General features: G+C 37.5%; 1 protein-coding gene across 12 annotated transcripts in view; it reads left to right on the top strand.

Annotated features, from left to right (window-relative positions):
• The window catches only part of STAU1 (staufen double-stranded RNA binding protein 1), a 35518-nt gene that overhangs the window by 3763 nt on the left and 18227 nt on the right, over positions 1–13528 (top strand). For 9 of the 12 annotated variants that reach the window (XM_072026510.1, XM_072026508.1, XM_027442910.3 and 6 more), the window contains exons 2-7: positions 1135–1216; positions 6347–6623; positions 6836–6960; positions 8711–8867; positions 11027–11165; positions 11887–12052. In XM_072026510.1, coding sequence (XP_071882611.1) covers positions 6431–6623; positions 6836–6960; positions 8711–8867; positions 11027–11165; positions 11887–12052 — 780 coding nt within the window. In that variant the 5' untranslated portion in view covers positions 1135–1216; positions 6347–6430. Of the gene's footprint in view, positions 1–1134; positions 1217–3530; positions 3665–6346; positions 6624–6835; positions 6961–8710; positions 8868–11026; positions 11166–11886; positions 12053–13528 lie in introns of those variants that run through there. The other 3 variants (XM_027442911.3, XM_021270140.4, XM_027442912.3) reach the window with 3 other exon arrangements.

The following is a 13528-nucleotide window of genomic DNA, read 5'->3' as shown; positions in this document are numbered from 1 at the left end:
TTCCTGCTGAGGTTGTGAGATTCATTTTGAGCCTTGTTTGACCACCAGGGATGGCAGGAGAGAATTCAGTTGTCTATACACAACTTGGTTTTGAACCTGCCTGGAATGTTATTCATTTCATTGTTTTCCAGATGCTTTAATAAGTTATACCTCCAGAAACACTTCAGAAGAGAAGTCAAACTAATAGGACTGCAATATTTCTGTCTCCCACCTTCAGTTTCCAGTTAAAAAAAAAAAAAAAAAAAAAGGTACAGGGTTTAACTTTTTCAGGCTTTTGTATCCCCCTGTGTTCTCAGGGACTGCTGATAACTGGTTACAGTTCTAAGATTTACTGTAAGACTTTGAAACAACTGAAGTAAATTCAAGACCGTGTTTATTTAACTCCTCTTCTAACCTTAACCAAGGTTGAGATCTTACCCAGTTTGTTGCTGGTAGCAATGTTGTCTGCCATCTGTGTGCAGTTGGCTTCAGTCATGGAAAAGGAAGATTAAATGCTTTGTGCTATATTTGTAAGCAAAATAAAATACATTGATTTCTATTTAGAACAGTCCGTGCAAGTGACAGGTTTCATATTTAGTACTGAAATGTTTTTATTCTAAAATATTTTTAGCTAGGTTGATTTTTAGACGTCTGAGGGAATTCACCATTAGACCAGACGTGTGGCCAGAAGGTAACGCTGACAGCCACTTTCTGCAGTTAATAGCTGCTGAAGTTTCTCTGGCACCTTGGTTTTGGTGTTTTTTTAGTGAATTAAGTTCTAGGTCTAATTTCGGTAGCTGATCTTTAGGGCTATTAGACAATGAACTTCTGCAACACTGGAAGCCTTACTGCAGGAAAACAAATCACGAGTAATTCTTAGTCCTGCAAAGAGTGCTGTGAGATTCCACTCTTTGTGTAAGAAAGCTCATGTAAGTTTGAGGCAAGAGTGGTGAAAGACAACTGTGGGATCAGGTTGGAACTTCTGCTTGGGAAATCATAGCTGTGTTGAGCAGTCTGCCAGTAAGAATTTAATGGTCATACAAAATCCTGTCAACCAAAAGGATGAGGTAAAACTAATGCTGTGGTGAGACATTTACTACAGATCTTTTTGTAGCTTTAGGAAGTGAAATGCTAACTCTCTGTTTTTCCTTTTAGGCATTCTCCATCATAAATATCCTATTCAGAACTAAGCCCAAATCTTCACTGTCTGGATCTCGTAAAGGTACAGGAAACTTAGGTACAGGAAACTTACTTAAAGCATTGAAGTTTCTTACCTTTTATTTGCATTATATTGAAGAAACCACAAGTTGTGGTAAAAACTTGATTATCCTGTGAAGTGTCTGTTTGCTGTTTGACCCTCCAGTTTCTATCTGTAACACCTTTGGCAATTATGGTACAAAACAAAAAAAGCCCCAAGAAAACTTGATACTATTCTAGCATAGCACTGTCTCAATGGAATTTAAAATGTTAATGTCTGAATTAGCAAAAAGTAAATGTGGAAGGGTTGAGCAAGGTATGTGACTAGCAAGTTACTCTTGTATGGGTATGAGTAGTTCCTTCACCTGTCTGTCTTTCAATCTCTGTTAGTCTGTAAGTTCCAGCAGTGCCTCCAGTATGGTATAGGGGTCTGTTAATTTGTAGCAGCATTCATCTTGAAAAGTTTGAAGTAGTTAACCCCTGGTTACATGGAAAAATCAGCTGAAATACTAACAGCTTTTTGTTTCTCTATCCACAGAGACAGCCTTTATAAATTGTTAGGCTCAACTTTCTAGATTATGGTGTGTTTTTCTTGAAGAGTTGTGAGTTTGTAAAGCCATTATAGGGTACAGAGCATATTACATTGAAAAAGCATTGTAAACCATTGTCCACAAACAACATATAATTGAACGTACAGTGAGGGGCAGTAGGTTCTTATGCTGTAGTGAAATATTTCATACAAATCAAAAACGGCATCGTAAGCTGCACAAATAGCTGAGAAATTACAGACAAAATCCTAGTTTGCGTTGTGAGAATGTTCTTGTCAAACAGTAGCAAACAGTTACTTGTCAAAGTACTAAATAAATCTTTTTAAAAAGAAATCAGAATTGCTGTTTGTATAGACAAACTTGTAACATGATTGTGTAAATTACCACCTAGTGTCTAAAATTGTCAGAAGTTTATGAAGTGGGATTTTAACAATCCATAAGATGTTTTAACTGCCTCGTGATGAGGGTGAATTTATGAAGCAATAGTTTGGTTCTGCCAAAATTCTATCTAATGAGCTCTGAAATAGTTCTGAATTGGTGATAACTTGCTGGATGTAAATTCAACTTCTGATCAGGATATAAAAACATGACGATGGTGTAGGGGTGACTGAAGAAGAAACGTGTCCGTAGAATCATGATGTGATGATGATGTACCAATTGTTGTAGAAACATTCACTTAATACAGATAAGTTAAGAATGACACATCAGTTGGAAGCAGTTTTATTGTCATTTGCCATTTAGCTGTCTCTCTGATAGTAAACTTCTGTTCAGCTGTGGAAAAAGAGTGGCATGCCCAGCTATCCAGCTAATTCAATGTCATGGGGATAAACCCTGAACTCTGGTGTGCTCTACAGGTTTCAGATTGCTGTTCCAAGTAAAGATTTAGATTTTCTGATTCCTTAAAATTGCTTTGCTGTTAGGCATTGTTTCCTTCCTTCACCTATAGAAACAGTCATGGCAAGGAGTGCTCACATGATACTGCTGGGTACAATTTTTTCTTCCTTGTTAAATGAATAGTTCCAGAGGCCAAGTATTTGTACAGTAATTTTGGTCATCAAATCATGGTTACGCTTGTGATTGCAAAGCATTTGGCAAAGAAGGGCAGGTGGGACTGCTGCCATCTTATGGGTGCATAAGGTGAGCTGTGCTTAAACTTATGGTACTTGACTTCTTGCGAGGTTGGAATCCTTTTGGATTCCCAGAAGGTTAGACGTGAAGGCTGAACTCTTCCAGCTTCTTGACTTGAAAGGCTGGAAGGGGGTGTGTGGTGAATTCCACCAAGGTGTGCTTCAAAGGCTTTCCTAGACCCTCAACAGTCCATTTAAATGTTAAGAGCAGCCAGATTATCAAAGCAGCTGGGCAATTGGTTTCCATGCTGAGAATAAGCATGTTGGACGCTATGGATGTGTCTGCAGTGATTTTCTTTTTGCCTGGTTTTGGAATGTGAACAGCTGAAGTCTATTCACAATTGGGTGGGTTTCCAAAACTTTACTGTTTCAAGTGCTAGGATGTGAGTTCAAGTCTCCATAGATCTTGCGAGTAACAGCTTAATTTTCTGTCCTTAATGTTATTCTCACCAGAGCTGTTTGAAGAAAAGCTTTTTCAGACTGAACTCTGATGATTATAACTCTTGATGGAGTGACATCGGAGTAGAAAACAGTCTGAGAAGTCCTCGGCTAAGGTTCTCTAGTATTCTGCAGTAAATATAGAAAGTGAACTAATAATATCCTTGACAGGGACTTTCTTGGAATACAAAAAATAGGGATCAGTATAATGATTTGACTAGTATCATGGGAGTAAAAGAGGATGAAGGCAAGAATAATACATAAGTCAACTTAAAATACTTTGTTACTAATGTTTTAAAAGCTGAAGCACTCTTCACATTGAGTAATGTTGGATTTTGCTCTGAAGCCTTTATTGACGTCCTTGAAACAGTTGCTGTGAGTAGACATAGGTGGCTATAAAATGTCTTGGTTGTTCTGGGGATATACAGATAAAGTTCAGTTTGTACTCTGCAGTAGTAGTAGTAGCCTCCACTGTGTCCAGGAGGCTGGCTTCTAGCAGAATGGTGATGTAAAGTATCCCGTACTGAACTGGGTTTGGAATGAGGAGTTATGGTTTTATCTAATTTTTAACCACTATCTAGGGCTCATAGAATTGCTGTATGGAACTACAGAGTGAGTTTTGAGAAAAGGAAATATAAGGGGTGGGTTTTTTAGTACACCTCAAAAATATTGGAAAATTGAATACAATATACAGAGAAACTGTATATACCAACTGTAATGGTGATAATGAAAGTTGAAATGCAAGTTGTAAATAGAAAGTACTCAAAAAGAGTAAAATGGCTGTTGATTTTAAATATCTAGTGATGCTCTGCTTGAATTCAGGAGACCTTTGCAGATTTCTAGCCAGGAATGGATTTGATGAGATGCTTCTTCAGTGGAGCTTTGCTACTGAAGTTATACTATCCTTCTCTGCACTGTATGACAGTTAACTAGCAAACCACCTTAATGTACGTATCTTGGTGTTGAATTTCCATGTTCCCTATAACCAGATGATTTGCAAATAAGGGCAGAATAGTGCCTTTAAAAATGAAGCATTTCTAGGCTGAGTTCTCTTTGAATAATTTCAGACTTCCACTCCAGCATGATCTGAAAGGTCCTAACATTACTGACTTTAAAACCAAAAGTTTGGTGTCCTCTTCTCAAAATGTGTGGATTACAAAGTGTTGAACTTGATTGCCTTTGGGCTTTGAACTTCAGTAGGAAAAGAGAATTGGCTTCTTTTTTTATTGCACTACAAGACTACGTATTCTTTTCTTGGTAATTATTGTCATGTCATATATCTGAAAAACTTCAGTGTTTCTAGTAATGCTCCTGGGAATGAAACTTGGCTATTGCAAAATTATTATCCTGGAGCCTTAGTCTACATACTTTTCATCTTTCTCTTTGAGCTTTTTGGAGCTCCTTCAGACAGGAGTCCCTAATACCCATTCTACAGTTACAATGCACCTAATGCACAACTTTTGCAAATTTAATAATCAAATATAAAATTTGTTTTGCCTGTAATCAACATATAGATCTGGTGAACTAATGAGCTCTTCTGAACTAATTTCCCTCTCTAGTGAAAAACAAAGCTATCCAACCAGTAGTATGGTAAGCCTGATGTGTTTATGATAGTTCTTCAAAGTCAAAATATTCCAGATAGTAGATGCGTGTGTGTGTTGTTTTTCAGTAGCTTTTTTCCTCTTACCAAATAAAATCTTTGTATCCATGAGTGTGTTACCCTAAGTTCTCCTCTTGGAACTGTTCTGTCACTAGCTAGCTAAAAGTTTCGCTCTGACTCATTGCCACTCCTCTTGCATTTGGAAGTCCATTCACAGGTTCAGAATTTGAAGCTTACAGAGCACTTGTGGAGTTGTGTTGCCACTAATAGCTCCCTGGTGGTATCTGGAGTGATGATTTCACTTGCACCCTTCATCTGTAAATGAAGATAGAAAAAGGCTTTAGTGCCCTAATAATTCAATGGCAGGACCAATGGGTGCATATGTGTGTGTGTGTTTGTGTGTAAAACCTGTTTACTTGGATGTAAAATTTACTTTGAACAAACAGACTGATATGTGGATAGTAAGCGGATATGGACAGCTGAGCTCTGGCAGCAATGATATCCTTCAAACTGGCAACCTGTTAGTGTATATTTAGGTTTAACTGTCTGAGCATGAAGATAATGTTGCATCCATGTGTAAGAAAAATCTCACACTAATTTGTCGGTGGAGGAAGGACCTATCACAATACTTCACCACGCCTGCTGCCTGTTCATTGCTTGGAGGTGTTTTTTCTTAAATTAACATTGTTGCCTACGAACACTTTCAACCCTTGTTTACAGGACTGTAAGGCCAAATAACTCCCAGCTGATGGCCTGAAGTATCACTGACACACCTTATGACTCAAGTAGATGTACCCTTCAAAATGCATGTCACTTAAAAAGTTTATAAACTCTTATACCTTCTTTTTCCTTCAGTAGTGATTTTGTCACTCTCTGCTAGACGCCAGTTGTGTTCTCCTCCTAAATGGTTAGATGTTCTCTTTAGTGAGCCTGGAGGGGGGAAAAAGTGATTACAATAGGGTGCATGCTCTAAAGAATTGCTCTGTAAATAATACATTTGTTGCTTGCCTTTCCAAGTTAAGAACCTGAAATGGTAAAATGCATGAAGTGTAATCTGTTCAGGAAGGTTGCTCCACAGCTAGTGTGTAAGCAGTGACTATCAGTTTAAGTAACAGGATTGCTTTGTAAGTTGAATCAGTGACAGAGCAGACAGGTTGTTCATCTTAACTGAGCAAGCATAATTAAGGCTTTTATGCTACTCTTTCACAAACTAAAACAATATGGAACTGAAATGACAGAGCTTAGAGATTGAAATGTGCTATTAAAACTGTATGTCTAAGTGACTCACTGCATAGAAAATGGAAACAATGCCTGCTTAATTGAATGCTTTTTCCCCTTTTCCCTTTTTTTTTTTTTTTTTTTTTTTTTACTAATTGAGAAATAATTTTTAATAGATTGTTACTTAAAGACTGCTAAACATTCAATATAATCTTTTTTTTTTCATCTTTACATTTTAGGTCAGCAATTTGGTTCCATCATACTGAGTTTGCCTGCATTCAAAGCTGTTTACCTACAGTAATTTTCTCTGGTTGGAAGTGAACATGTCTCAAGTTCAAATTCAGAATCCTTCTACTGCCCTTGCAGGGAGCCAAATATTGAATAAGAACCCATCTCTTTCACAACCATTGAGTATTCCTTCTACTACTAGTTCTTTGCCCTCTGAAAATGCAGGTAGACCTATCCAAAATTCTGCTTTACCCTCTGCATCTGTTACATCCACCAATGCAGCTGCAGGTAAGATTGAGTGTCTGTTAATAAATGTATGTATTCTAGATGTCTTGGGCCTATGAATATTTTAAAAGTAGTATTCATCCAGCTATAGTAGCTTGTAATGTGAACTCTGTATTGCAGACATCTAGATGTTAGGACAATGTGGGATTTTTAGTTAAAATGGTAGTAGAGTTCATTGCTACCTGTTCATTTATCTGTTTTCTGTAATCTTTCAGCTCCTTCTAACATGGCAAACCCCAAAGAGAAAACCCCGATGTGTCTTGTGAATGAGTTAGCCCGTTTCAACAAGATTCAGCCTGAATATAAACTTCTGAGTGAGCAAGGTCCAGCTCATTCTAAGGTAAATATTCATATAAGTTTATTGTTTCTATTGTTCAAGATCTTTCACGTTTTTAGTGGAAAGGCAAAGTACGTGCTTTTGGTGCAAGATAATACAGACTAACAGAGAGGAATGGGAAACTCATCAAAATGCCAGTGATAAGGGAGTGTGAAGCTGTAATTTGTGCTAGAAGGTTGGTTTCCCGAAGTATATTACGGCTAAACTTACCTCTTACCTAAAACCACTTAGTTTTTTGAAGAGTTATTTGATGGCTCCATTATGAGGTGCTTGGGTTTGGTTTCCATTTAGTCAAGTAAGGTTTGCCCTTTGCAGCTTTTGCTCAGGAATTTTGTATTAAGTATGAGCTTTCATGATCTGTTTCTGGTATGAAGTTAAACTTGTGTTCTGCATCTTACCTTCAAATTTTCTGTGTTCTTCCTGTGGTGCATTTTAATATTTGGAGGGAAATCCCACAATTTTTAAAAGATCAAAATAGTTTCTTAGTCTAAATTATCCTTTGAGTTTCAGGAGGTTTTATGGCAACTAGTTTTCTGTAGGAAAAATACTATATAATGAGTTATAAGGCTTTTGTGTCTATGTAGTTATGTAATTTAGCAAACAGATCTTTAGTCCTTCATGATGGGAATTATCAAAATGCCTAAGATAAACCACCATGTGTTGTTCATCACATAACATTGTGTATCTCTTACAGTTTGCTAAAACCTCAGTAATATATAATTTGTGTAGTGTTCTGTTTGTGTGTAGAAAGAGAACTTCTCAGGAATATGGCAAATATACAAACTATTTGTGTAACTTCAAATAATACTGAAAATGTGATCTTTAGCGTTATTTACATTTTTAATACTCATTAGATGTCTCTGTTGTATGAGTACTGAGGTCAAGGCATATAAGGAAAAACAACATGGGATATCCTAATCTGACATCCTCTCCTTAAAGTGTTTCCTGGAACAGTGTGAGTGTTGTATGTTAGAGGAATTGCCTTCAAAATGAATAATACTAAGAACTAAAATCTTTTATCCATAATATGTGTAATGGCAGCTTCAATGTGCAAAGCTGGCAAGGTCTGCATTTACAAAAGGTATTGGAATAATAATCAGAGCATCTGTTCACTTGCATTTTCATTCTGGTTGAAATTAAACTTCATTTAATTACCAGGGAGACTAGCTTTCTGTTGTCTGATTAATTTGTGAAAATTTAGGGCAATATATATCCTTCCTTATCCCACATACTTAAAAAGAAGCGCCACAGAGCTTTGCTCTATAATCAGATAGGCTTGCACTAACGTGGGGGCATGTAGGAGGTTTTATGGTGCAGTGTGAGCTTACCTTTCTTCAAACTACTGGAAAATATAGTTTAAAAATGTGTTAAAGCAACAAGCTGTTATGGAATTACAATCTGATTTTCAAGGCAGCTGTTCAGAGTAATGTTGGCATACCAGCTATCCATGCAGTGGTCACCTCTGTGCACATTGCCTCTTCTCTTCTATAGCCTATATGATCTCCTGCAATATGCAGGATAGTGCTGGCTACAATTTTTGTGAAATTCATAGTTGACTAATCAGGAATATCCTGTAGATGTCCCAAGTGTTTAAAATCTGGAGTTGGCATAGTAGTTAAGAAAAGTGTTGGTTACTATCTTTTTGACTTCTGCATCACTAACAACTCACTGTTCCATGACATGCCCTAATAAATGATGTGAGTTCTGAACCCACTTGTAATAAAAAGTTTGTTTTCTATTTCTCTATTTTGAGGTGTTTACAGTGCAGCTGACCCTTGGGGACCAGCACTGGGAAGCTGAAGGAACTAGTATTAAAAAAGCGCAACATGCGGCAGCTGCCAAAGCATTGGAAGGGACAAAATTCCCTAAACCTACAGCTCGTCCATCTCGTAGCGAAGGCAAGAATCCAGGTATATACCTCAACGAGATGATTTGAAAAAACAACACAAAAAGCACGTATGCAATACACCTTTCTTTTGGCATGTATGTTAAAGTTTCATAAGGATGAATAAAAATCGTGATACTTAAATTATCTTTCGCTTATTTAAAAATAACAATACCTGGGTTTTGTAGAAAGTCATCTGGTGTTAATCTTTGATCATAATTTTTTGCAGAGGCAGATGAATATGTTCAGTGATTCTTACAGAATAATTCAGAATTTTTACAATAAAGATTTCATTGGAAATTTAGGTTAAAAAAAAACAAAAACAAATTTGTGTTGAGCAATAGGATCCGAACGTTGGAAGGTGCATCATTGCACTTCTTTAAAGAGAAGTAGACGTTGAATTGTATAATAGCATTTAAGTTGTGGTTATTTTTAGACAACTTCTTAGTTTACTAAGATTGCTTTTAGGATATATTTAAAATGTAAAATTAAGTATAAAGTAGCTTCATGTCTCAGCTGCACATGCGACAGTTTTGCATGTTCCCTTTGTCACCTGAATTGAGAGCTATTAGGATACCATTATTTTACTCAGCAAAGGGTAAAACCTATCTTTAATACCAATTGTATTCTGATATTACTTGAATTTGTTCTTTAGAAACATTTTGTACAGTGAACAGGGGAAATAGAAACTAGCAATTACGTATTTTTTTCCTGTGAATATGCTCCATAATTTCACTTTATTTTGGCAATTGCCTTTTATCAAAACACTGTTGTACTAGAGTACACGCTGGTTTTTGAGCCAGTGAGGCTTGTGATAGAAAAAAATGACCATATATGTGACTGACCTTTATCAAATGAGAATAGTCAGTGAGTCAATTTCTCATCCACGTGAAGTCTGCATTGAGAAAAATGTTTAGAGTCGTCAGCAGCAATATACCTCCCTTGTCATAAGGCAAACTGCAATTTGAAAGTGAATTCATAAAGATCCCTTTTAGTCATTGAGTACAAAGAGAAACATTTGATCATTATCAGTAAACAACTGATAATGTTTTAACTGATAATGTTTTTAACTGATAAATTTTTCTGCCAGGCAGAGAAGGACCTGGGAGTGATGGTGGACAGTCGGCTGAATATGAGCCAGCAGTGTGCTCAGGTGGCCAAGAAGGCCAACGGCATCCTGGCTTGTATCAGAAACACTGTGACCAGCAGGGCTAGGGAGGTGATCGTCCCCCTGTACTCGGCTCTGGTGAGGCCGCACCTCGAGTACTGTGTTCAGTTCTGGGCCCCTCGCTACAAGAAGGACATCGAGGTGCTTGAGCGGGTCCAGAGAAGGGCGACGAAGCTGGTGAGGGGCCTGGAGAGCAAGTCCTATGAGGAGCGGCTGAAGGAGCTGGGCTTGTTCAGCCTAGAGAAAAGGAGGCTCAGGGGTGACCTTATCACTCTGTATAAGTATATTAAAGGAGGCTCTAGCGAGATGGGGGTTGGCCTGTTCTCCCATGTGCCTGGTGACAGGACGAGGGGGAATGGGCTAAAGTTGCGCCAGGGGAGTTTTAGGTTAGATGTTAGGAAGAATTTCTTTACTGAAAGGGTTGTTAGACATTGGAACAGGCTGCCCAGGGAGGTGGTTGAGTCACCATCCCTGGAAGTCTTCAAAAGACGTTTAGATGTAGAACTTAGGGATATGGTTTAGTGGGGACTGTTAGTGTTAGGTCAGAGGTTGGACTCGATGATCTTGAGGTCTCTTCCAACCTAGAGATTCTGTGATTCTGTGTGATTCTGTAACAGAAGCAGAAGATATATGTAGCGTCTGTTAATTTAAAAGGATTTTTTTTTAAGAAAAATACATTTGTTCTGCACACCACATTGTTAAATGCACTGTAAAAATAAATAAATCAGTACCTTTACAAAGGTTTACCAGAAAAATAGTTCCAAACATACTATTAAAAAAGTTACACCTTTGTGACAAATCCTCTTACAACATTGTTTTAGGCTGCCAACTTAATATGCATCTCACACACTTAATTTCTTCATGTTCATTGGTATTCATATTCAGAACTCGTTTATTTAAGAGTATTGCACTTGGCAAAATGTAGCCTGCTTTTTCTGTGTTTGGAGACAGGATGAGAGTTTATAGTGCTTCAGTCTCTTGTGACAGCCAGACGCTCTATGTTCCTTTTCATCTAGACAGCGTAACCCCCACAGTGGAGTTGAATGCACTTTGCATGAAGCTGGGAAAGAAACCTATGTACAAACCTATTGATCCTTATACGGGGATGAGGTCCACTTACAACTATACTATGAGAGGTGGTACTTATCCTCCACGGTACGTATTGTTTAATGGTTTGGTTTTACAGTCCCAAATCTTTGAATCACTTTAATTTTTGTTGCTATCTTCTAAAAACTACCAAAAATGCAACGTCCCTTAAGCGGATATTCAGCTTGACATACAGCTAGTTTATGAGGCATAAGGTTTTGATAAGTACATCCCATGCATAACTGCAAATTTTTTAAATGGTTCTTTTGGGGGAAGAGGAAGGAGAAATTGAACCCAATGATGAAGTGTTTTGAAGGGCACTTCAAAACCTGGAAAAAAGCTGGGTATATCCAGCTTCCTGAAGTGAACAACTAAATATTTCTTTTGTTTCCTTTCTGTGTAAAAACAAAAAGTGAGGAAAACAGCTTGATCCTTTTTCTAAAACCGACTATTTAAATTGCAGCTTCAGTTTAAACAAAGTTATGAGCATTGGAATCAAGAATTCCAAACTTGCTGGACTGCCAAGTTTGTCAAAGCATATATTGTCTTTCACTGTTCCAGTTGGTTAGAAATGTTTTCATATTTTAAAAACAAGAAATGCTGATACGCTGTTTCAGAGAGATTTCCTTAAGATCTTTTAGACTTTGAAAATCTGGCTTTTTAATACTACTGCTTCATGCTGAGTGGTGTTTCCTGATACCCAAGAGCTTCACCAATGCATATCTTATGTTTCTGATAGTTTACTTTTGCAAGCAAAATTGTTTACTTATTTAAATCTCTCTCTTTGTAGGTACTTTTACCCATTTCCTGTTGGGCCTTTACTGTATCAAGTTGAGCTTTCAATTGGAGGGCAGCAGTTTCATGGGAAAGGAAGAACAAGACAAGCTGCTAAGCATGATGCAGCTGCTAAAGCACTGAAAGTTCTGCAGAATGAGCCCTTGCCTGAGAAACCAGAGGTGGGAATTAATCTGAGTGTTCTAAGCATAAATTGCTAAGATAAACTGAGATATTGTTGTAGATTTTATTTTTTTTCCAAATTGAGAGGAAAATGATAGTTGCGAAATTTAATTCCGTGTAGTAGTGTTGATCTACTTGTGTCACTAGAAACAATTTAAATAATTTCTGTGGAACTAGAATTTTCCCAAATGAAGTTATATTAATTCTTTTGCTGTCGTATTTTTCCACAGCAATGCTATAGACCTCTGTCAGATATGAGCACTGGAAACATAGATAGGAACTAATGTCTTATCGGGTACAGATAATATGCAAACTTCTGAAGTGTCTAAACAGGGTACTTACATTCCAGCACAGGCAGAGATCTGGGTTTGCTTCCTGGGCAAAATTCCCATGTGATCTTGGAAAGAACAGCAGGGCAGAAAGTTCATGGAAGTAGTAAACTCATGCACACTTTTCTTTATATGAATAATATAGAAATGTGAATGATAAGAAGAAAACTTATATCCCTCCATATGTTTATGGCTGCCCAGCATTTCCCATTCCAAAGACCCTTGGTTTTTATTTTATTTTTATTTTATTTATTTATTTTTAAGTTGCTTAGGCAGGAAGTCTCATTGTATATACACATGAGCTCCTGGGGTTGAGTTGACTGCATGCACCCTCTTTATATGTGCTGACTGACTACTCCGACTACAGATTCCTACAAAGTGTGTATTTAGTCTTGCCTGAGTTACAAGGCTTTGGTTTTGAAGCCAGGGAGTGGAGGCTAGGACTAATAACTTAAAGTCTGGGGAGTGTAAGAACTGTTAGATACGTAGTCTGACTATGTGCTGAAAAAGAAGGAAAACAAAGAATTTGGCAAAAGGTTAAAAAAAAAAAAAAAAAAAAGAACTACCAGGAATGATAGAGCAAGAGAACTGAGGAAACGTGTGGTGAAGCAAACGGACATTGAGTTAAAAATTAGTGTTAGAGAGAGCATTGCCCAGATAATAAGTGAAAAATACCGTGTTTGATAGTTCAGGGAAGAGGCCTAGGAGGCACTGATGATAGTGTTTAAGGTAACAGAGTTCTAGAAGAATGTAAATTAGTGAATAATGGAGGCTACTAACAAGGGAGTCAAGGAATTACAAAAGCTTGTAATCAGGGAAGACAGTGACTGTGGGAACAGAAGCTGACAGTCAAAATTAGTTTTGCACTGAATCAAAAATGGTAATAGAGTGTGGTCAGGGACAAGCAGGAGGTCTTCATGCAGAAGAGATCAAATGGGGGGGTGGGGAATATTTCCTTTCAATGCAGGGAAGCCCTAAATTTCTGACTATTGTCATTCTATGTCACTGATGCATGATAGCCTCTTTTTGTGTTCAGCGTCCTGAAAGATTGTCTTACTGTCATCAGCTGGTTTTCCACCTTAACTAGTGGAAGTTTATGTACTGGACCCAAGGAGTCCAACTCTACAGAAAATTATAGGGTCGCAC

This window comes from Anas platyrhynchos, chromosome 21, assembly GCF_047663525.1.
Source record: "Anas platyrhynchos isolate ZD024472 breed Pekin duck chromosome 21, IASCAAS_PekinDuck_T2T, whole genome shotgun sequence".
NCBI classification, from domain to species: Eukaryota; Metazoa; Chordata; class Aves; order Anseriformes; family Anatidae; genus Anas; species Anas platyrhynchos.
The sequence above is the reverse complement of the archived record's forward strand: the minus strand, read 5'-3'. Positions and strand labels throughout refer to the sequence as shown.